The 23704-nt window shown below is 40.5% G+C and overlaps 1 protein-coding gene across 32 annotated transcripts in view; it reads left to right on the top strand.

Moving 5' to 3' along the window:
* ESRRG (estrogen related receptor gamma) overlaps positions 1–23704 on the top strand; it is a 665923-nt gene that overhangs the window by 502991 nt on the left and 139228 nt on the right. For all 32 annotated transcript variants that reach the window (XM_055084019.1, XM_055084015.1, XM_028488318.2 and 29 more), the window contains one exon: positions 12106–12222. In XM_055084019.1, the coding sequence (XP_054939994.1) occupies positions 12106–12222 (117 nt within the window). The remainder of the gene's footprint in view (positions 1–12105; positions 12223–23704) is intronic.

The following is a 23704-nucleotide window of genomic DNA, read 5'->3' as shown; positions in this document are numbered from 1 at the left end:
GAAAAAAAAAAAAAAAAAAAAAAAAGGAGTAATGACTAGTCACCCCAAGAGTCAGGGGATGCCAAGGCTGCCAGCTGGATTTAGGGTAAAACAGAGAAGCTCAGAGGAGAACCAGGAAAGCTCGGACCGTGTAGTGTGTGTCCCTGAAGACTCTCCTCTTGGAAAGAAAACCTGGGCACCTAAACTGTCTGCTCTGACAGGGTGGTCATCAAAGGACCTGGCGTCTCCTCAGGGAGGAAAAGCACAGAGGGAAACTTAGCAGGGGAGAGTGGGGGGCTTCTTCCTGTTGGATGAGGATCCAGGGGAGGCAGGATTAGGATTCCTCTTCCAGGAAACACTTAATTCCTACCCCTTTATAAAACAGCAGGGGTCCACAAGCTTTTTCTTAAAGGCCCAGATAGTCAATAGTTCAGCTTTGCCGGTCCTTCAGTGTCTGGTGCGACTCCTGTAGAAGCAGGAGAGCAGCCACAGACAACGCAAGAATCGGTGAGGCTGTGTTCCAATTGAACTTTCTTTAGCAAAGTGGATTTGGCCGCCAGGGCCTTGGTTTACTGATCTTGGGTCTAAAACATGTGGACAAAAGGCTGCAATGAAAAGAAATACTTTACAATCTCTTATCTATCATTTTCTCTTTTTTTTTTGTCTCACAACCCTGTAAATTAGCTTCTTATAAGTTAGGTTCAGATATTTAAAAAGTGTCAGTAAACTGAGACGAACAGGTGGCAGAATGAGTTGGAGGGCTTTTGCTTGAAATATTTGCAAAATTTGAAATTGTTATCCATGTAAAACATAGTCTGAGGACGGACTCTGGGGACAGCGAGGGTGTTCCAGAAGCAAGGAAGCAGTGCAGACACTTTGGAAGTGAGAGAAAAAAAATAAAGGTGCAGTCAAGGGCAAAATCTTGGGTTAGATTCGTTCCTTTGAAGATTCCTGTACTTGCCTCCGATCTTTCTCAAATGGAAACTATGTTAATAGTATGCACTGAAAGAAAATGGGTATCAGAATGCAGATGTAGGGTATGCTTTCAGATTCACTCTAAAGCATTCAGATCTCAAGCTCTAAATTTTAAATTAATCCAGATTTTCTTGTACTAAATTCTCTTCTTTCTAGGATGACTCAGTGATGCCCTTCTAAAAAAAAGCATATAAAAATACGGTTGTTGGGCTTCCCTGGTGGCGCAGTGGTTTAGAGTCCGCCTGCCGATGCAGGGGACACGGGTTCTCACTGCTTAAGACAAAACTGAAGGTGCAAGTCCATTTAAAGTCAATGTAGATGGGCTTCCCTGGTGGCGCGGTGATTGAGAGTCCGCCTGCCGATGCAGGGGACGCGGGTTCGTGCCCCGGTCCGGGAGGATCCCGCATGCCGCGGAGCGGCTGGGCCCGTGAGCCATGGCCGCTGAGCCTGCGCGTCCGGAGCCTGTGCTCCGCAACGGGAGAGGCCGCAACAGTGAGAGGCCCGCGTACCGCAAAAAAAAAAAAAAAAAAAAAGAATTGGAGTTAGATACTGAGCACAGCAAATTTGGGGAGTTACGGTTAGCTCAGATGTAACACCTTTCAGGTGGCAATGGTCATTTTTGAGCTCCTTTATGAAGACTCTGACACGATCCCTATACCATAGGAGCTTAAAGACAAAGATGAGTGGCTGCCCACGTCATGTAGGGGATGTTTTCTACACTGCAAAAAGCAGTTGCCCTTTCCAAGAAGATGTCATTGTCAAAGCTAAAAACATTAAATTTCTGCATACGTTGATGAGAGATTTGTATTCTCCATCATTTTCATCAGTAAGTATTTTTGATTGTATACTGCTATTCCCTTTTAAATGCATTTCAAAGCACACCCTGCCGATTCTGGATTCTGAGTTTTTTCCTATCATGAACAATGGCTTTGTTTGGGGATCTATAAAATGCATGTGTACAACCTGACACCTGTTGCTTTGGTGACGCGGTTTGTTTGGTTTCTGTGGACTTAAACTGGTCACAAGCCATAGTGGTACAGAGACAAGTTGAGGGATTTCTTTTTGAGGTGTTGAGGAATTCCATTCTCCGAGAGCAACCCTATCCTCTCCCACAGCTGGTCTTGCGCCACAAGCCTGACAACAGCAAATGACAATGCCAAGATCCACCCTATCCTACCACATTCCCAGGCATCAAAATTTCCTTTCCAACCAGCAACGATAGCAACAACAACAGCTACACAGAGCACCGTCTCAGGAGATAAGAATTTCGTTTTTCATTTCTGTTCTAAACGACACTCAATTACAACACTCAATTAATTTCTTTTGAAGATTAGAGTCTGGCGACATTGCATCTTAGTTAAGAGGAGAGGCTTGGACCCAGAGTGCCTGGGTTTCAATCCTAGCTCCGGCGCTTGTAAGCTGTGTAATTCTGGGTGTGTTACCTCTTCTCTCTGTGTCTTAATTCTTCCACCTGCAAAATGGGGGTTCGTAGATGTAGAGCACATAGAAGAGTGCTCTGCACTCTTAGTGTTTATTAGAGGTGTTGGTATGTAAGTTTTAACAGGTGCATTGAAAGAGCATTGGACTGGTTGTCAGGAATTGGAGTTTTAGTCTCTTTTCTGCAATTAACTAGCACTTACCCTTGTAAAAAGGGTTGAGTGATCATAGATAAGTCAGTACCCATTCACCTCTTTCAGGTCCACATAAAACCAGGAGCCTGAACCTACCGGAATTTGGGATTTGATCCAAGTCTAATAGCCTAAAAATCTGTGTTGCTTTATGACAAATGATATATTATTGGTGGGCTGCTATCAGTTATGCTCTGTCTAATTGACTGTACGTAGTTTATTTTTATGCGTACTTTGGAGCTTAACATTAAAATGAAGGAATGAGAAATAAGATCAGTAAAAATCAAGTGGAACCTTCTGCTGGGGACTCCAGGGGAGGAAGGCCCTGCCCTCAAGGAATGGACAGTTGCACAGTTGAGACAAGAGGTGGGCAATTCACTAGACACATGTAATAAAGTGCCTTAAAGGCTAAGAGAAAGGTTCCCTTGAAGATAAGTGCGAGATGAGCTAGTTACACCCATACGGACCCCTGGACCCCAGTCTTGTGGGCCCTGGGAGAGCTTCATTGAAGAAATAATGATAAAAGAAGCACATCTAGGCCCAGCAGGAAAGACAATGCTGCTTTCTAGAAACTGGGAGTCATTCAGCGTGGGTGTCAGACAAGGGGGTGGACTTGGTATAGGGGTAGGGATTGACCTGGAACTGCGGCAAGAGATAAGGCTGGGGTGAGATTTTGAAGAGCTTTGCAAATGCTTTGCCCTCAATTATAATCAGATTACACCCAGTGATGGGCAGTTGACGAGCTCCAGGAAGTGACAGGAAATGTTCATGAGGAGACGTGGTTGATGTCTTGGAAATTCACTTCGTAGACAATTTGGTGCTTTAAAAAATGACTTGAGTTATGACACTTCTTCCTCTCCTCCTGGTATCTGTAAAATATAGCTGTGTACACGAGAGTTGTTGGCAAGACAAAATCCTCTCTCCAGTTCTCTGGGTGAATGGCGCATTCATTCGCACACGCTTGCATAAATCCGCAGAAAGCTGTTTTTATACTATTCCCAAACTCCAGGCTTAGGTCTTTGAGTCAGAGTATTTCATAATGTTTCATAATCGATGAAAATCTTGCAATGTTTCTTCCCTTTCTTCTCAGAAGGGAGAACAAAACTGTATAAGATTTTAATACCTATATTCCATGTAATGCTTACAAAGTTATAAAGCAGGAGTGATGATTCCTCTTTTGTACATAAGCAGGAGCGATGATTCCTCTTTTGTACGTAAGCAGGAGCGGTGATTCCTCTTTTGTACGTAAGCAAACTGAGAGTATGAAGGTGAAGTGACCCGTTTGAGTTCTGACAGCTAGGAAAGGGGGCAGAGCTGGAATTTGAACTGAGATCCACCGTTTCCTTTCTCCTTCTTCCTTCACTATTCATCCTCAGATGTTTTCCTGACCCATATGCAAGGCAGTGTGCTAAGGATGGGTATATGTGGGCAGACAAGAACTTTTTCCCATCTTCTCTTTGAGATGAACATGCTCAGCACTCAGTGTTAACAGTTGTGCAATTAAAGCAATAAAGGAGTGGCCATGTTTACAAGTTTGGGGGAAACTGAGGCAGGGTATGTCTTGTTTAAATTGGAAAAAAGTTAAGGCTAAATAATTCCTCCCCATTTTACAGCATTGTTTTGCTGCTACATCATTGTTCACTGAATACGATGGGGAAGGGTAATCTTCTGATTAGATACATGTATTTGCATGGAGGCAGTCACTGCTGGTACCCACTGTAGGCTCAATGGCCCTCCCAACACAGATGGCTGGAGGATGAAACCAGAGCCTGTGGTTTAGTCTCCAGTCACTAGGATTTATAAACCTGCCTGCTTGGGGATTTCCCTGGCGGTCCAGTGGTTAGGACTCTGCGCTTTCACTGCAGGGGCCAGGGTTCAATCCCCTGGTCAGGGAACTAAGATCCCACAAGCTGTGCAGCACGGCCAAAAAATAAAAAAATAATAAAAAAATAAACCTGCCTGCTTGTGGGTTTTTTCCTGATCTTTTTCCCTTAAAGGCAAAGCATCATCCACTCCCATTTAGGAGCAAGGCCTGATCTTCACTGTGAAAAGGCAGTCATTTGTGCCCACATACTTTTAGGGCTCTTGTAAATTACATTTGTGATGATCAGAATTTAATCCAATAGAAGAACCTTAAAGAACTAAATAGCAAATGACCTTTTCTAGACCCGCCTGTCTCCCACCTCATTTTGTAGAGGGTTAGAGGGGCAGCAAAAAGACAAAGAATATGAGGCTCTGGCATAACCCTGTGTATGAAATTGCTTTGCTAAGAGCCAGATGTGACTGTTAAACAGATGTGGCCCTCTGCCCCCACCTCCTCTATCTGCCACGTCTTATACCTCGCAAGTGGACGGGGTCCCCTTGGTTGCCTGGGGCTGCCATTCCTTGTCATAGTCTGGGGCACGCTCATGGAGAACTTGAGGCAGATTCTTGAAATATCTTCAGTGATGGCAGTTCTTTGAACTTTGAGGGGAGATTTAACATTTCGTAATAGACAACCATCTTTCGGCATCATGTCTTGTATTTGGCCAGTCAAATATTTTGGGTGAATATGAGCAAAGCGTCATTTGATCCTTCCCCTCTCTGCTTTATGGCTTTGAAATAACTCTAGTGGCAGTTTAAAGGAAGTTTCACAAAGTATTCAGAACAGTCTTCTGGGAACAGATATAGTGTCCCTAAGTAACTTATTTTGAAGTCTAACTTTGGGTGCGTTCTTTGAAAATAAAATAGAATCCTTGGGCTTCCCTGGTGGCGCAGTGGTTGAGAGTCCGCCTGGCGATGCAGGGGACACGGGTTCGCGCCCCGGTCCGGGAGGATCCCACGTGCCGCGGAGCGGCTGGGCCCGTGAGCCATGGCCGCTGGGCCTGCGCATCCGGAGCCTGTGCTCCGCAACGGGAGAGGCCACAACAGTGAGAGGCCCGCGTATCGCAAAAAAATAAAATAAAATATAGCATCCTTTACTTAAATATGCATTGATAGAATTTTGACCTTTTTTTGCCACAGGTATGTATGAGTTATTATCCCACATTATATAATCCCAGCCATAGATACTGTTATTTTCTATTTCAGGTAGAATGAGGAGAAAGGAGCTAGAAACAAAGGAGCTTTAAACACAAAAAAGAAAAGGAAAGAAAGGGAGGTTGTATCACTGCATGGAAAAACCTTTACTACCATACAGTAAAGAGACGGTTTTCCTTCTTTCTTTTTTCCGCTTTTGGACACTTAAAACAAAAATACTACGGATTATTGCCTTCACGTTTTTAATGCTCTGTAATTGTGTACTGAGGCAAATCCCATTATTTTTAAATCACTTAATGTTGGAAAACAATTGGATAAACCCCACTTGGAGTGCCCTGTGGGTCATCTCAAGCCATTTGGTTCTGTTAATAAAATTAAAACAATTGGGGGAAATATACAGATGCTTTCGAATTGGCTTTACAATTATGATGTCTGTATGTATGAAAAAGAGGACAGCTCTTGGGAACTACATAAAGCCCAGTGCTTCATTACTATGTGCAAGAGATGTGAGTCGGAAGTAGAGATTTGACATATATTTTTATTTTGAGATGCCGTGCTAATTTACATCATTCAGCCCTTTCACTGCTAAACTGTAAAAGTCCATTAAGTGACTGAAAGGAATATACAAATTATCCACTGGCACTCCAGGCTGAAGTTTTACATACACCCTGTTATTCTATCCACCAGCTAGCTGCAAGATTCTATTAAGCAGTAAGTGAGAAGATTATATTGCCTGCAAACTGATTGTACAAAAGACTCTGCAATACGTCATCAGAGCCCAGGACCTTCTGAAAAGACGCCAAGAGATATTATAAATTGCTCTATCATGATTGTCAGCCTGGTTAAAAAACCCAGAGCTTCCACGTGGATCTGGTTCCCTCTGAAGCTGAGCTTATTTCCCCAGCTATTGACAAAACTGGGAAAATTCCAGTCGTGTCATCCACGGCTGCCCAATTCAGTCCCTGGTGCCTTACAACAAACGTGGCCCAGAACATAGCGAGCTATAATCCAGGAAAACTCTGTGTCTGAAATGAGAATTCTAGGCTGTGAACAATAACTTCTGCATTCCCCTGAATGACTGTCCAGTGTTAACATTTCAGAGGCCGGCAGTTGCTACTGGAAATATTTTTTGTCTTGTTTCCTCCTGGTGAATCGAAGGAAAACAAGTGCCCCATCGAGATCATAGGGTCTACTGGGAGTAGTGTCTTAGAGCCATTATCAAAATAGATGTAACAGTGTTGCCTAGGTGCTTGGGGCAGCATATTTTTAGGATAAAATGCTTTCTTCATTGACTAGAAAAAGCACCAGGGAAGGTTTTTCAAGGGCAGAATCTTTGTAGACTCTGACATGAATCAAAGACTGTTGGGTGGGTGATCACAGCCAACAACACTGAACTAAGGAACTCAGTGGGAGGGCTTGGAAATTAGAGAGGTTTTCCTCCAGCCAAGAAGTTCTTTAGAATGATGTTGATTTGTTTTTCAAGGTATAAACCAGTGTTACTTAGTGAAATCAAGGTTATCATCCATATATGTCAGGACAAATTTATTGAAACAGAACGTTTGGCAGAAGGGTGTCAGATTCACCGTAAACCATGTCTATATGCTTAGCTGAAAATCTATCCTTTATGAAAATACTCGGGACCAGTGTATTTTCTTTCCATTCACAGTGACATTTTTATAAGAATGTGGTGTTTTTTTCTATAGCTTGGGGAAGATTCCTTTACCCCAATGTAGTCATTTATTCATTTTTCACAGCACAGTTCAATCATTTGCTCCTGTGTGAAGAATTCACTGTCTTTCCAAAGTCAGTCGGTTTTACACGGTTGCATCCGTGTACACGGGTGTCTGCTGCCAGGGACTTCCTCTCTCTTTCCCAGCCCTGCACATGTACAAAATGGTAGGCTTATTGACAGGCGTTGAGGATTCAGCTATAAATGAGACAGAACTCTGCCCCCAAGAACTCATCCTAAGGCACTATTAAAAATTCTTCTGCCTTTACATTTCTCTTTGTCATTGAAGAATTATAGAATGTAGTGGTTAGAAAGGAAACTGGAATCCTTCTTTATATGTGATCTAAAACTCTCATACGGCAATTTGACAATATCCCTTCTGTTTCTGAAGAAATATAAAAATCTTTAGACAGTCATTCAGAGAAGGGGCATCTATAGATTCAAATGCTATAATTGAATCACTCCTGGGTGTTTTCTGCAACGTGGCTCCAATTCTTAGGGCACCCATTTTGTAAGTAATAATAGTGTTATGATAAGATAAACATTAAATAGCTCTCTTAGTGCCACCTATCTGTATTTTCATATTTTATATTATTTTTATTCTTTTTTTTTTTTTTTTTTGCGGTACGGGGGCCTCTCACTGTTGTGGCCTCTCCCGCTGCGGAGCACAGGCTCCGGACGTGCAGGCTCAGCGGCCATGGCTCACGGGCCCAGCTGCTCCGCGGCATGTGGGATCTTCCCGGACCGGGACACGAACCCGCGTCCCCTGAATCGGCAGGCGGACTCTCAACCACTGCGCCACCAGGGAAGCCCATATTTTTATTCTTATTTATAACAAGATGTACTTTTATTTCCTTTAAAACTTCTTACAGTTTTGTTTTGTTTTTTTTTTTCTCTTTTCACACTTAACTCCCCAGAAACCTTTGTATTTTTCTATTTTCTCCTTGATAAGCTCTCCTGGTTTTGCCATGGATTTCCATTTTTGTCAAAGGCATTTTTGTAAGGTTTTGAAAAATTAACTAGATTTTCTTCTACTTTTTTTTTAATTTGATTTGTGGAATGGTTTTCCTAGTGTTCTTCATTTTGCTTCCTAATGGGTCATCTAGCTCACTTGACCTTGTGGACAGTACTATGTGACAGCATCATAATTGATGTTCAGAAAAATGACCTTGAGAAACCAAAAAATATCACGTAATTTAAAATGTATTATTTTACTTATATACTCCTTTTGGGTGGAGGATTTCTATTCTGCATAAGCAATAATCCTTGCCTCCAGGATCTTAACCATCTAATGGATAATATGCACGTGAAAAGGTATAAAAGAATCTGGCACGTCTGTATATGATGAGAGTACCCGAAAAGATATGAGAACCAAGAAATCATTTTCTGCTAGGGTGGTTTGAGAAGTTTTCATGAAAGATTTGAATGGAATTTGAGTTGAACGTTGAGCCTTGGAAGTAATTTTAAGAAGAAAAGAGGGACAAAGATAGATCATCCTCAGAGGGACGTCTGAAGGACACAGCAAAAACTGAATAAATCAAACTGGTGCATCAGGAAGTTCATATAAGGTAATCATTGTAATGTTGCTGGAAAAGTGGATGAGAGTCACATGGGGCAGGGATTTTGTTGGCTAGGTGAATATTTTATGTTTATTCCAGAGGCCGTAGGAATCTATTGATTTTTTTAGAAGTTGAGTTAACGACATGATCAAAGCCGTCATAGGAAGAGGAATATGATGGTGGTATGCAGTGTGGATTAGAGGGGGAAAAGACAGAGGCAAAATGCCCAGTTAGGAGATCACTACCATAGTCCAGGTGTGAGCTCACACAGGCCTCATTTAGGGGCCTGTCAGAAGGGCCTTGTTGTGAAGGATGAGGATATAATTTTCAAAGAAGAAGAGGAACTAGTTTGAAAAGAAAGGTGATTATTTTGTGTGTGTGTGTGTGTGTGTGTGTGATGCTGGGTCATCCCAGTAGAAGTTTCCAGCACTGGGTTAAAAGGGATGGGGCAGGGGAACTTGTGCTCAGACCTTGATACTAGAAAGTGAACAAATGATGACTTCGTATTGACTTTTTTTTTTTGCTGTACGTGGGCCTCTCACTGTTGTGGCCTCTCCCGTTGCGGAGCACAGGCTCCGGACGCGCAGGCTCAGCGGCCATGGCTCGCGGGCCCAGCCGCTCCGCGGCATGTAGGGTCTTCCCAGACGGGGGCACGAACCCGTGTCTCCTGCATCGGCAGGCGGACTCTCAACCACTGAGCCACCAGGGAAGCCCCGTATTGACTTTTGAGGAACAAAAAAAGGGAAGTAATGCTGTTCGGAAAGCATTTTTTTTTCCCCTTTCTAACTAGTTATTGTTCCGCTCTTCCTAAGAAAGCAGAGGCTTGGGTTTCTTTTTAAATAAGTATAAGGAGAGCCATGTAGAGTGGAAGGATCTGGTAGTAGAATACTAATTAACCCCTAGAAAATGACTAGCAACACTCTCTTGGTGCAAAATAAATTTGCAGTGAAAATCGCAGTGAAAAATCATTCATCTAAAGTTCAGATTCTAAATCCTTTTATTCTCAGCCGCAATCCAGCCAGTTTGGTTCCTTTGACTTATCCTTGGTTTTCTGTGAGTGTAATAATACAGTAACACAGTAATATCGGTAGTAGAATACTAATTAACCCCTAGAAAATGACTAGCAACACTCTCTTGGTGCAAAATAAATTTGCAGTGAAAATCGCAGTGAAAAATCATTCATCTAAAGTTCAGATTCTAAATCCTTTTATTCTCAGCCGCAATCCAGCCAGTTTGGTTCCTTTGACTTATCCTTGGTTTTCTGTGAGTGTAATAATACAGTAACACAATATCTCTGAGGAAGGTGATGGTGTGTGCTTCTGTTGATGCAATTAATATTACTCTTAATATTTCACCTATTATGTTAAAAAGTAGTTGCTTTTATTATTATAAATGCCCTGAATTAGAATGCTAATTTAGTCAATTTTGATAGGGTTATTTTAAGTTATAATACACAGGCTTTTTTTTGTTTGTTTGAAGTCATGCATACTTAACCAGTTCTCCGTAGTTATGAGTTGTTAGGTATTACTTCCTGTTGAATTAGCAGTTGCTGAGTAGTTGAGTCTTTGTACAATCCTGCAATCCACTAATGTGATATTTAATGAGGAGACATCAGTCTGGAGAAAGGTAGTCAATATAAATCAGTGTTTACAAAGTGTGATTAACTCTGAAATATTTCATCAATGCTGTGGTCCCAGGCAGACTCTATGCTAATTACTAGAATCTGTGCATGTTTCAGGGGACTTGGATGGACCCTGGGTATTGCAAACATGGAGCAGCAAAATTGCAATTATGCTCGGACCGTCTCTGATGACAATTTATGCATTTGGTGTGATGACCTCCCCCTTCCCAAGAGGGCAATAAACAGAATGCATTTTCATTAAGATACTAATGCACTTAATCACAAGGGGAAAGGGTTAGGAAGTAACGAAAGACCTTCAAGCACTATGTGACAGAGCTGATAGGGGAGAGAGGCTTTATTTTAAAGGCAGCTTCTCTACAAAGCTGTAGGCAGCCCCAGAGCACTTCCCACACATAGTCTTTGGCACTAATTGAAAAATTGCAAGTTAAAGTCTGGATCTTCTGGCGACATCCTTATCACTTCGAATGTGTTGTTACTAACGTAAATGATGTAGACTGTAATATTAAAAATATAAATTCATAGCAGTTTATTTTTATTTATAACACTTCCATGCAGCTTGAGTGTTTGGAATTCATTATGCAAGTAATTTAATAAACGATGATGATGATGGTGATGATGGTGGTCATGATGGTTGTAATGAAGATGGTGATGATGATGGTGATCACGGTGGTGATGGTGATGATGGTGGTGATGGTGGTGATGGTGGTGATGGTGATGATGGTGGTAATGGTGATGGTGGTGATGGTGTGATGGTGATGATGATGGTGGTGATGGTGATGATGGTGGTGATGATGGTGATGATGGTGATGATGGTGATGATGGTGATGGTGATGATGGTGGTGATGGTGATGATGATGGTGATGATGGTGATGATGATGGTGATGATGATGATGGTGATGGTGATGATGGTGATGATGGTGCTGATGGTGATGATGATGGTGATGATGGTGATGGTGATGGTGGTGATGATGATGATGGAGATCATCATCATCAGTAAACATTTTCCAAGAGTAAAATTGTATTGTAAGGCTCTGGTAAGTGATGAAGCGAGAACCATGTAACTTCAGTCCCTGCCCTCAAGGAGCTTACTGTGCAGTCCCAAATTAGCCTGCTGATCATTTTTCACAGTGAGATTTGTACTGTTCAGTGTCAGAGAGACAAAAAGTCTGATGCATCAGGGCATTAGTAACCAAAAGAAATCCAGGATGGGTGATACTGTAATACGGTTTTGATGTTGGTGTTTTTATGGGAATAATCCGCTGGGACATTTCTTTTGGATCCTCAAATTCTGGAAGACCGCTACTTTGTATGAGTGGATGAAGCATAATTTTAAAGGCTGATTTTAAGCTTAATCTTTTGAAGAGCTTCACCATGTATCTTCTCATTGTTTGACGCATCTTCAATGTTTATAGCGAGCATCTGGCTTCATGATATTTGTGACATCCTCATGACGCCCGTTGACTTTTTTATGAGGGAGGACGGCAGGAGTAGCAGAGTTGGTGTTGACTTGGGGATGCTAGGATTGCCTGGGTCTTGCGAATCTAACAGCTTCTTTTCTTAAACTCTGTGTTTTAGGTAATATAGAATATAGCTGCCCTGCCACGAATGAATGTGAAATCACAAAGCGCAGACGTAAATCCTGCCAGGCTTGCCGCTTCATGAAGTGTTTAAAAGTGGGCATGCTCAAAGAAGGTAAGGCTGTGCGCTAGTGCTCCTGTACTTTAGGCTGGGGGTGCGGGATATACAGGGAATTACAAAAATATTAGAGAAACCAGGCAACTTGGGGGTCACAGTAAGTATCCTGAATCTGATAGCAGGATACTCCTCCTTTATACCTGGACTTGCTGATCTCTCGTGGCTAACTGCTTGACATCAACAGGAAGGGACAAGGTAGGACACATCTGATGTGTAGCTAAACCCACCATGTATGCTTGGCAGTTCGGGTTCTTTTCATCTTTACAATTTGCAGAAGGCAAAGGATGAAGGGTAGCCAAGAGGCTACTGTCATTGTCTTTTTAATTTCTTTTCACTACTAGGTCTACAGAGAGATCCCCCCCATCTTTACTGAAGTATAACTGACAAATAAAAATGGTGTATTTTTAAGGTAGATGATCTGTATTTCATTAATATATATTTTGAAATAATTGCCACAATCAAGGTAATTAACACATCCATCACTTCATATGGGTACTGTTTTCTTTCTTTCTTTTTTTAAAATTCATCTTAGGTTTCAAGCACTCTATTCTTTTCTAATCTTATCTTTGGAACTTATCTTCTGTTATAAAGAGTTTGTAACAATGGTATTAAAATTGTTGCTTTCAGTTGGGGATAACAACAGCAAACACAAAATTATAACAGTGAGCATGTATTCCGTGCTAAACGAATTGCCTAAGTTCACACAGCAGATGAGGGCAGAGCCAGGAACTGAACCCAAATAGATTCTAGAATTCACTCAAGTCCCCCACCCAAATCAAAGTTCCTGAAATCTTTGTATATTTCAGTATGTCTAGTGAAACTAACATTTTAGCTTGGAGATGGAGAAAAATTGTTCTTTTCTGTGGGAGGCCTAGGTTTAGTTTTTGGTTTGTTTTTAATATATTTCTGTATATGTATGTGCTTTGTAGATGTGCATTTTATATACTGCATTTAGGTTTACTGTTTCCTTCTCTTCAGAAAATTTGCCAGAGTTTAAAATAAATACGATAATTTTATACAGTAACAAAATGGAAATATGGTCATTGAAGTTTGAAAGAATATGAGGTAAATTAAATATTTAAATGTACTGTTTCTGTTGAGTCATAGACTGTATCTTGTTCCTGGGGTCGGCCTTATGAGTTTGTATAATTTTGTTGTTACTGGAGATCACCTATTTTTTTTACAGGCTTTTTTTTTTTTTTTTTTTTTTTAAGTAATTTTATTTATTTATTTTTGGCTGCGTTGGGACTTCATTGCTGTGCACAGGTTTTCTCTAGTTGCGGTGAGCCGGGGCCACTTCTCGCCATGGTGCGCGGGCCTCTCATTGTGGTGGCTTCTCTTGTTGTGGAGCACAGGCCCTAGGTGCATGGGCTTCAGTCGCTGTGGCTCGCGGGCTCTAGAGCACAGGCTCAGTAGTTGTGGCATACTGGCTTAGCTGCTCCGTGGCATGTGGGATCTTCCCGGACCAGGGCTCGAAACTGTGTTCCCTGAACTGGCAGGCGGATTCCTAACCACTGCACCACCAGGGAAGTCCTGAGATCACCTATTTTTTAACTTCTAAATCCAAGTAGATCCAAGTATTTATTTCTCATGAATGAACCAGAGCTTCAATTAGGTATGGCATCACCCGATCTCATAATTTTTCCTGGCTTGTTCTTATTCCAAGATTTTTACTGTGAACAATGTCATAGGAAGATGAATGAATCAGATTATATTTGGGTATGTGGAATTTATGCTATTTTTCTCTTGTCCACTAAGAATTAGCTCCTCCACTGACTAGGAACTAAGAAGATTCTCCCAAAGTCTTCTCATCCTCAACTTGAAAAATAATTGTAAACAAGCATGTAACTTTATCATTAAAGCCTTATGGAAAGAGGACCAAGATATTTTGCCAGGTAAAAAAAATAAAATAGAAAACAGATTGCCTGCGGCAACATGGATGGACCTAGAGATTATCATACTAAGTGAAGTAAGTCAGAGAAAGACAAAAATCATATGATGATATATCACTTATATGTGGAATCTAATAAAATGACGCAAATGAACTTATTACAAAACAGAAACAGACTCACAGACACAGAAAACAAACCTGTGGTTACTAAAGGGGAAATTGAGGGGGGAGGGATAAATTAGGAGTTTGAGATTAACAGATACACACTACTATATATAAAATAGATAAACAACAAGGACCAACTCTATAGCACAGGGAACTGTATTCAATATTTTGTAATAGCCTATAATAGAAAAGAATCCAAAAAAGATATATATATATATATAACTGAATCACTTTGCTGTACACCTGAAACTAACACAACATTGTAAATCAACTTTAATTCAATAATTTAAAAAAGAAAACAAATTGCCTAGTTGGATGATTCAATTTACATATAAATCTATATTTTATATAAAATATGCTTATATTAAATTTATATTAAATAAAAATTTTATACAAATTTGTACTGTAATAAGTTATATTAATACACACACATTATGATGGTATATGCGTGGAGAAACAGAAGGAAGGATGAAGATCGGTACCAGTGTTAACACCAGCGAAAAAGAATCAGGGCAGGGAGTACTTTTCTTGTTCACTCTATAGCTTTTGACACTGGTAGGATTCTTCCACAGTGAACACGTTTTGCATTTATAATCCATTTCCTAAATATTTATTAAGTTCCTCTCATGTGCCAAGCACTGTTCTAGGCTCCGGTGATGCCACAGTGAAAACGACAGATGTGGTTTCTCTTGCTAAAAGAAAGCTTATGTGGAAGATACTAGAAGGATAACAATCTTAACAAAGGAAAACATATGAATAATAATCCAACGATAACAACCCAACCCATATGACAAAGAGTTTTCCTCTGAGTTAGGACAGTGGTGATAGCTGACTTTCTTGTGGTGGAAACATTACCTTAGTAATTGCCTTAAACCCCATAGCAGAGTAACAAACAAAACATATTTCAGAGTGTAACGAGTGATTGACAGTCATATTTTTGGTCTTAATTATCTTTATATTGCCACTTAGTTGAGCTATAGAGACTCAAACCAAACTTACGCTCATTCAAAAAGGCTTAATTTAGAGTTTGGACTTGAGGAATCATTATTTTCCAAAAGCAAATCAATGTTTTAAAAATGTAATAAAAGTAATGTATCAATTAATACTTTGAATGGGTGTGTCCTAGATTTGGATTTTTTTGTCAAAAACTAAAATACATGGAGATACGCCTCCATGTCCAGGTAAATAGGATTTTTTTGATCAGTTTGATTTTACTGCTACAGTGTACTCACCTGTTTGCCCTTCCAGGTTTAAGGAGGAAGTAGAAAACATATTTTCCCCTAAATAATTTTCCCCATTGTGTTTTCAAGCAGGAACAATCCTGAAGGGTGGTTAGAGTGACTGAAAAGGTGTGAACTGTGTTTAATTAAACATTGTTGGTGAAAGTAAATAGGACGGGTGCTTATCTATAATTCACACCTCTTCAGTTGCTGTTATCAAGCCTTTAGAGGGACTGTTTTCAAGGGAATTGCCGCTGTTGCTGATATACTCAAAAAATAATTTATTTTCCTTTACTTCCTTGTGCCTACTTTGGTGGAAAAATATCTCTAAGCCCCTTCCCCCAAATAGAAAGGAGATGATAGTTATGAGTAAATATGGAATACTCTTTTTCTTCTGTCCTTAAAAAAATACAGTGCAATATTGCATTACACCCTGCATATAAATGCACAGTTATGTTTGGCCATCTCCTTGGCTCAAGGCTTACCTTCTCAGCCTGGAGAGAGTGATACTGTCTTAAATGTATCTTTGTGGATGGAGAGGGGTTTCAGTCCCATGCAGTACGTCAGAGATCATGATGCTGTAAATCTATTCCAATGTAAACCTGTACAATTCGATTACCGGTCCGTAATAATATTTGTCTCTATAACCCCTGTGTTGGCCACAGCAGTCCATACAGGCTGATGGCACAGCAGGTCGGGAAATTGACAGACCAAATCTATTTAAACAGAAACAACATGAGTTCTAGAATCTGACATGAAATCAGATTTCAGCAGCTTTGATGGGAATCTTCTTTCCTTTCACAGGTATTTTTATTCACCTAGCCATGTGCATCTTAGATAAAATGCTGCTTGAGGGAAATGAAGATGTTTTCATTAAAAAGGGCGTTTATAGAAAGATGAGACTTTTACTCTTTTAAAAATAACGTCTTGGTTTTACTGACTGGCATTGCTACTAATGATGTGAGGTACAAAATGGAAGTGGTGGCTTAGTGGGTAAACAACTCCAGTTACATCACAGTGTGTGTAATTAAATTCCTATAAGACGTGGCTTCTCATTAGTCAGCACCAGAATCATATCCAGATGAACCATGTTTGGTTTTAATATTAGAATTTTTGAATCAAAAAATTGTTACCAGTGGAAGCAAAGAAACAGTTGTGTGGGGAAAACAACAAAATGCAACAACATAAAACTGTGAGAAGTACAGTTTAAAAAAATGGTACTTTGTTCAAATCCAAGTTGTTGCACCGTTCCGCATCCTGAAAACTCCCCTTTGCTTTTTCTGGGCTCTCCTTCTGCCAAGCCTCACGAATGATGGGCCAGCATTATTTTTTCGGCATTATACCGTACTGTATGTCAGAGAAAACCCATCTATTACAAGATATCTGGTCTCAACATTCCCTTTTCATTTTTTTCAGGTATTGTTTATTTGAAAGGAAAAAACAAGAACTAATCAACGTGCACCTATAAATCGGGTCAAGATTTATTTTTATTTTGATCTTTCTCCTTAACTATTTAAAGGCTATTGTAGGACATACCGGTTCGGTTTTCTCTCTGTCAGTGGCAGACAGACATTTCATGAAAGCAATAATTATTTTATTTACGTATAGAATTCACGAATCAAAAGATTGAAGAAAGGCTTTTTGCTCTTTATTGGCGTGATGGGTTTCACCTTGGCAACTCAAGTATTTTTCTTTGACTCTTGTGCGTGAGAGCAAGAGATGTACATTTGTGTGCAATATTATATTCCCCCGCCAGGCCAGCCTGCATGCCATAGTGTAGATGAATCCAGGCAGCCTGGCGGACTGGTTTAGTTATTTCATGCCAAGAAATTGTGCCTTTCACTTTGCCTTTAAAAAGATGGTTACTTAACCCTTCTAATCATCACTTTCATCATTTGCAAAATGGTAGTGGCAATAATAGTATTTGCAAGTAAAATGTTTTTGTGAATAGCCAATAAGATACCGCAGGTTAGGTGCTCGGCGTACCATGTGACCCAGAGCAAGGACCAGATCAAGGTTAGCTATTGTTGCTGGAGACGGTAGGGGTCAAGCTCTAAGGTCAGGTGGATCTAGATTCAAGCCCTGGCTCTGTCTCCTCCTGGACCTGGGGCAAGATATATGACCTCTAGGACTCACTTGCTTCAACCTATTTCTTTATAAATATAGAACTTAATCCTTTGTCTACCAAAGAAAATGGACAAATCACACACCTTTTCAAACAAGAAGAACTATAAGAATTCTACTAACTTCATAGGTGCATTAGAAGAAATGTAAGAATTCTACTAACCTCATAGGTACATTAAAGTTTACTGAGGTAACTTTGACATCAGACCATCGTGGATAAAAAAATCAGAGGAGAGAAATAAGTTTTAGCACACCTCCAGAAGTATTAACTGAGCTTCTCCCATGTGTCTGGCAAAACATTGTGCTTTGGCTTTTAATTCTGATTTTCCACAACCTTGCATTGTGATTTTAAGCAAGTCCATTCAACTCTGCCTTCATTTCCGTATGTGCCGGGGAGCAGTTAGACTACTTTCTTTCTCATCTCTTCTATTCGAAAATTCTATAAGTTTTGTTAAAAATGATATAATGTCTCTAGAAACATAGTACCAATATATGACACAAAGATACTTATAATTATTACAGCTGCTGATGACTATATCCATAAGTTTGAAAATAGAATAAGAACTATTATTCGATAGACAGGGCTAGTGAATTGTGCTACTTTGTAAATTTTGTCTTAACTGAATAATTCTTTGGATGCTTTCCGTCTTTCTAGAAGAGCAGGAGGTATGTTATTTTTGTCAAAGTTAATAGAAGTGAGTTGAAGGAACAGTAGAACAATTAATAGGTATTTAAATACTTAGGGCTTGAAGTCTTGATCATGTATTTTTGTAGTGTTTGAAAAACTTTTCCTCTTTATTTCCTCACAGCCCCTACCATCTCTTGTTAATAAATGGAAGTGCAGTCAGTAGAGTTTTATTTCTGTGGGCATCTAAAGGCTCATCACAGGTTGCCGTGTTGCTACTGGTCAGATATAGTTGAAGTTTTGTCGTTAGATTTTTAAAATAAAAACATTGCCATAAGTGGGAAAGGAGAAGAGCGAGTTTTTATAATTTTAAGTGCCTTCTGAATACTTCCTTTGGGGGAAAATGAGTCATTAAAACAAACAAAACACATAACTATGTTATGTGTTTTGTCAATAACCATATTTGCCTTTCATATCTGATTTGACATCTTTAGTTTCTATCACAGAGGTGCTCAATATTTTCCTCCACTTTTTAAAAGTCTAAAAAATAGAAGGGTGAAGATTCTAGGCTGGCAATTTACAAGATATGGTATAATCGTGAGTCTTCCTGTTCAGGGTAAAGTCAAAGCAGTGGTTGGGAATCAGCATTTGAAATAAGTTATTCAATGTGGAAAGGCACAGGATATTACGGTTTTATTATCACCTTAAAACCTCACTGAGAGGAAAATAATGGGACCCTGAGTGTCAGATTCTCATTAATCAGATGAGGAACTCCAGGTTCAGAGAGTTTTAGTAACTTACCCAAGGTCCCACTGCAGACCAGTGGGGGTGAGATGGAAGTCAGGTGTGTCATATTCTCAGGCCCCTCCTGTAGCCCTATCAAGCCATGTTGCAGGCTTGGCCCAAAAAGGGGTCTTTCTTGCTCCAGCTGTGGGTGGATCGCCCACCATCTCAGTACAGCAGGCCAGTAGTGGCCCGAAATATTCATTTAAGGTGGAGAAAATGGGAAACAGTGCTGGCCCTCCCAGGAAGCAACAGAACTTGTGGGTTTAACAAGGGGTTTGTGCCTAAGATACATGCATAAAGGGCATTCATAAGGAAGGGGCTTTTCCTTAGGATTCTGAATGGGGAAACCAGACTTTTCACCTGGAGTTTAATGAGGCCACTGAAGATACAGATAATGGTGGGGCACGGCCCAGGAAAGGTCTTTACAGGATAACTGAGCAGCTAGAATATTGGGCATAGAGTGAGTTGGAGAAGGCATTGTGTAACAGGAGCTGTGGAGGTGAGAATGGCAAGGTTAAAGATGCTGCATAGAGGGACTTCCCTGGTGGCGCAGTGGTTAAGAATCTGCCTGCCAATGCAGGGGACGTGGGTTTGAGCCCTGGTCCGGGAAGGTCCCACATGCCACGGAACAACTAAGCCTATGTGCCACAACTACTGAGCCTGTGCTCTAGAGCCCGCGAGCCACAACTACTGAGCCCATGTGCCACAACTACTGAAGCCCACGAGCCTAGAGCCTGTGCTCCGCAACAAGAGAAGCCCCTGCTCACCGCAACTAGAGAAAGCCCGCACGCAGCAACGAAGACCCAACGCGGCCAAAAATAAAATTAATAATTAATTAATTTTTAAAAAGATATTGCATAGAACAATGCATTCAGGTCCATTCATTTTGGTCAAGCTGAGTTAGTGTCTGTTTCTAGATAGATCCCTGGGAAAGAAATTAATCTGAAAAAGTATGAAGATCTAGAATGATCTTTCATTTTCATTTCTTGGTTCTCTAGTACCTTAAAAGGCTCATGCCATCTATGCCCTGCTTAAATCTTTTGGCTTGCCAAATCATTTAAAATCCATCAAGCGTTGCCAGTCTGTGTAGAATGGAAGGCCCTCATCTATTGCTCTGTCTCATCAATTAATAAGACCTACCTCATATTTAGGAAATCTTTGAGTGGAAAAAATGACAGGAGTATAGAGGATTTCTCCACAGTAGAGGATTCTTTGTCCAGAGACCCTATTTATTCTGAGCTATCTTATCATAATCCATAGTGTATACTTCCTATTTCTACTTTTTAGTTTGGAGAAGGCATTGTGTGTGTGTGTGTGTACATATATACATACATATACAGAGCGCAGATTATGCATTTATTCATTTAGCTGCCATTATGTCTCTCCAATCAGTTGTCTTGAACTCCCAGGTTATAAAGAAAAATTATCCCAGAACTGTTTTGCTGCAACTACAGCTTGTGTTTTGATTTATATATGGCAGTGGGATCTCAGAGTCTTCTGGGTTTACCCTATCAGCAGAAGCAGCAAAGAGCAACTTACTTATCTAATTAGCCTTCTGTTTCATATCTTTCATTTTAATAAAATGTTCATTTAAAGGCTGTAGCATTTTTCCAGGTAGATTCTCTTTAAAAAATACAAAAACTACTCAGCCCATTTATTAACAAATAGATTTGTTTTTGCTTACTTAAAGAACCTGCTTAGTGCAATTTATCCTAGCAAAATATCTTTTGTAAAAACCTCTGAAGAAGACATTGCCAAGGTGAATTTTTTTTTTCCCCAAGTCTAATATCATTATGCTACCAAGTCGAAAACAGAAATTATTGGTAGGGAAATTTGGGTTCCTACTGCCTTCAAAAAGGAGAACAAAGAAAAGGAGAAAGCTTTAATGATATTCAAGGAAACTATTTCTCTGTTAGATGACAGTTAATAGAACTGCATTGACCTCACTGGTATTTCTTGCACTCTCTGTTGTATTATTATCCTAAGAAGCTCCCTCATTAATGCAGAGTATTAAACAAAACTCCCAAGTTATAATGTAAGCAATAGCAAAGAGCACCGTTTTCGTGAGCTCTGTCTTGACATTAAGCTGTTGGGAATATACTTAAGGTGCCACAAAAACTTATTTCATTTACAGGTACTGCACTACCAGATGGTGACTTTTGGGGTTTTTTTTTGTCATGCTTTGTTGGTATGAAAGCCTGAATAGTCTTAAAATGAATAGCAAAGATTTTGAGGGTAAGAGTAATAACACTTATTCGTGAGAGCTCAATGTGCATTAGGCTATGTACTATGTGCTTTAGTTGGATTTTTATTTTTTTTGTTAATCCTTACAGTGACCTCCAGAGGTGGGTATTTCCCCATTTCACAGAGGAAAGAAAAGCTTAGAGAGATTATGTCACTTGCCAAAGTTCTCACAATGCATGATGGAGTCTGGATTTTAGAGCAGGCATTCTGGCTCTACTGTTTATGCTCTGTATTTGTTTAATACAGTAGGAATATTCTACTATATATTTAGCTTGGGATTCTTCAGCGGCTACGGGTATTATGAGATACTGAGCTCTTAAAAGATTACTTAAATAAACCAGTTTTTTTCCGAACCAGGGCTCACTTGATTGCTTTGAGTTCTTCACTTCATGTCCGGAAATAGAATGCACTGTGTCGAAAGGCAGTAAGTTTCCCATCACTGTGAGAGATGATGTAGAGAACAATTTCACATGTCATGTGGGGATTAGACTAGAAGACGTTTCATGGTGACTTCCCACTATGAGATTCTTGAGATCTCAACATAAACTTTGGAATAACTTGCCAGTTATAAACAGTGTGAATAAACATCAGTGACACTTAAGCTGTTCAGTTCCTGGGAACCCGATTTCGGGGGTCTCTGTGTCAAACAGCGTGTGACATCTTATTTAAATCCCGATTGGAGCAGAGAGGAACGTTTTGTTTTGTGACATAGTTTTACTCTCTGGCTTCAGTTTTTAGTTAAGTGAAGTTCAGAACCAAATTCCTTATAAGTTTGTAGAGAGCAGTGAATCTGAGTCACTCACTGACTTTGAGTACCATTTGCCTCAGTTGTTTTGAGGATGTGGCCATAGTGGACCGCTGGGATATTACGATCTCATCTGTCTTACAAATGGGGAAAATTGAAATACTAATGTTTTAAAGATTTGTCCATGATTCTGTATCCAACCCATGTGAGTCTTAGTCTATCACATATTTCCTGTGGACCTTTGGTTCTCTGGAACCATTTTATATTTATATATTTTTCAAAAATAACAATTACATTAGAAGTGAAGCGGAGAGATTCTCTCGTGTGAGCTTACCAAACGCAGCACTGAGAATTATTTGAACTGAATACATCTACCCTCGCTGGCCGCCTTAGTGTGAGAGAGGACAGAAAGATTGCAATTATAAGGAACGGTTCTCTTAGCTCCCTTCCTCGTGCTTTAATGGGAATACTATTAATAGTTAATCATTTATTTGATTGTCCTCATTTGTCATTTCCATTTGTGAATTTGAAATAGGAAGCCAGCATTTATCTAATATGCTACCAATTTTTATTCCTTTTGGATTATTAAAAATCCCCAATGGATTTTGCCCCAAGGGGGAAAGAACCTGCTTCAACATTTGCTCTTGCACTAGAAGTCTAGTGACAGCATGGTAAGTGGGGAGGGGAGGTCCCCGCCATATAGGACTCTGTTGGATGTGGAATTTTTCCCCACCAGCCTCCAGACAACAGATTTTTGTTCCTTTTCACCAATACCCGCATATATCAACGTGGCCCTGTTGTTTATGACATGGTACCTAAATGTAATGTGAAGGAATTCTGGTGTATATTTGAATAAGGCCCGTTTAATGAAGAGCTCCATGGTTGTATTTCCTTTGGGCACCATTCCTAACGCGTTAGTTACCGTTCTTGTTGAGGCTATGCAGAATTCTGCTCCCTCTGCGTTATCCAAGGCATCAGACATGATTTCATTCACTTTGAAGTCTCCCTCAAAAGAAAGCGAGCGCTTGCTATTTCTTGAGAGATTGTTCTGGAGTTTTGCATCTCTCTCTCTGTCTCTCTTAGTAGGTTGTCGAGCCACCAACCAGCTTCCCTGAGGCAAGCTGTCTGCAAAGGAATAAGCCAGCTGGCTTGGCCAAGGTTGATCAATGATGAGCAGCAGGCTGGGTTCCAGGTTCACAAAAGCCACTCAGTGGAGAGTAGGTCAGCGGCTTCCCCAAAGCCAATTAGCTGGCAGAAGTCTGGGGTGCCTGGTGCTAGCCAAATTCCCTGAGCCTGATGGTACTGGTGGGGAGTCCATCCTTGGGCTTCCTGGCAAACCAGACTTAAGTGAATGGCAGATTGTGCTGTTTGAGAGCCAGTGTGGCTTTGTGGCCACGAGAACAAATATCAGGGCCCTGCCACTCCCACCCAGCCTTCCCCGGGCAGACAGCACAGCCCAGGCGCCTTCGAAGCTGCTTCCCAGGTGCGATGGAGTTCAGCTGAGTATCCACATCCTCATTTTGTTTTTACCTGACTTCAGCTTATACGCTTTTTAATATTGACGTGACTGTCAATCATGCCATTAAAAGAGAAGCACATGGAAATGATTTTGGAAGCAGGAAGCTTTATGGAGACCTTTGACAGGAGTGTTAGGATTTCCACTGTTAAAGCCCCAATCG

The sequence above is a fragment of the Physeter macrocephalus genome, chromosome 4, assembly GCF_002837175.3.
Source record: "Physeter macrocephalus isolate SW-GA chromosome 4, ASM283717v5, whole genome shotgun sequence".
NCBI classification, from domain to species: Eukaryota; Metazoa; Chordata; class Mammalia; order Artiodactyla; family Physeteridae; genus Physeter; species Physeter macrocephalus.
The sequence above is the reverse complement of the archived record's forward strand: the minus strand, read 5'-3'. Positions and strand labels throughout refer to the sequence as shown.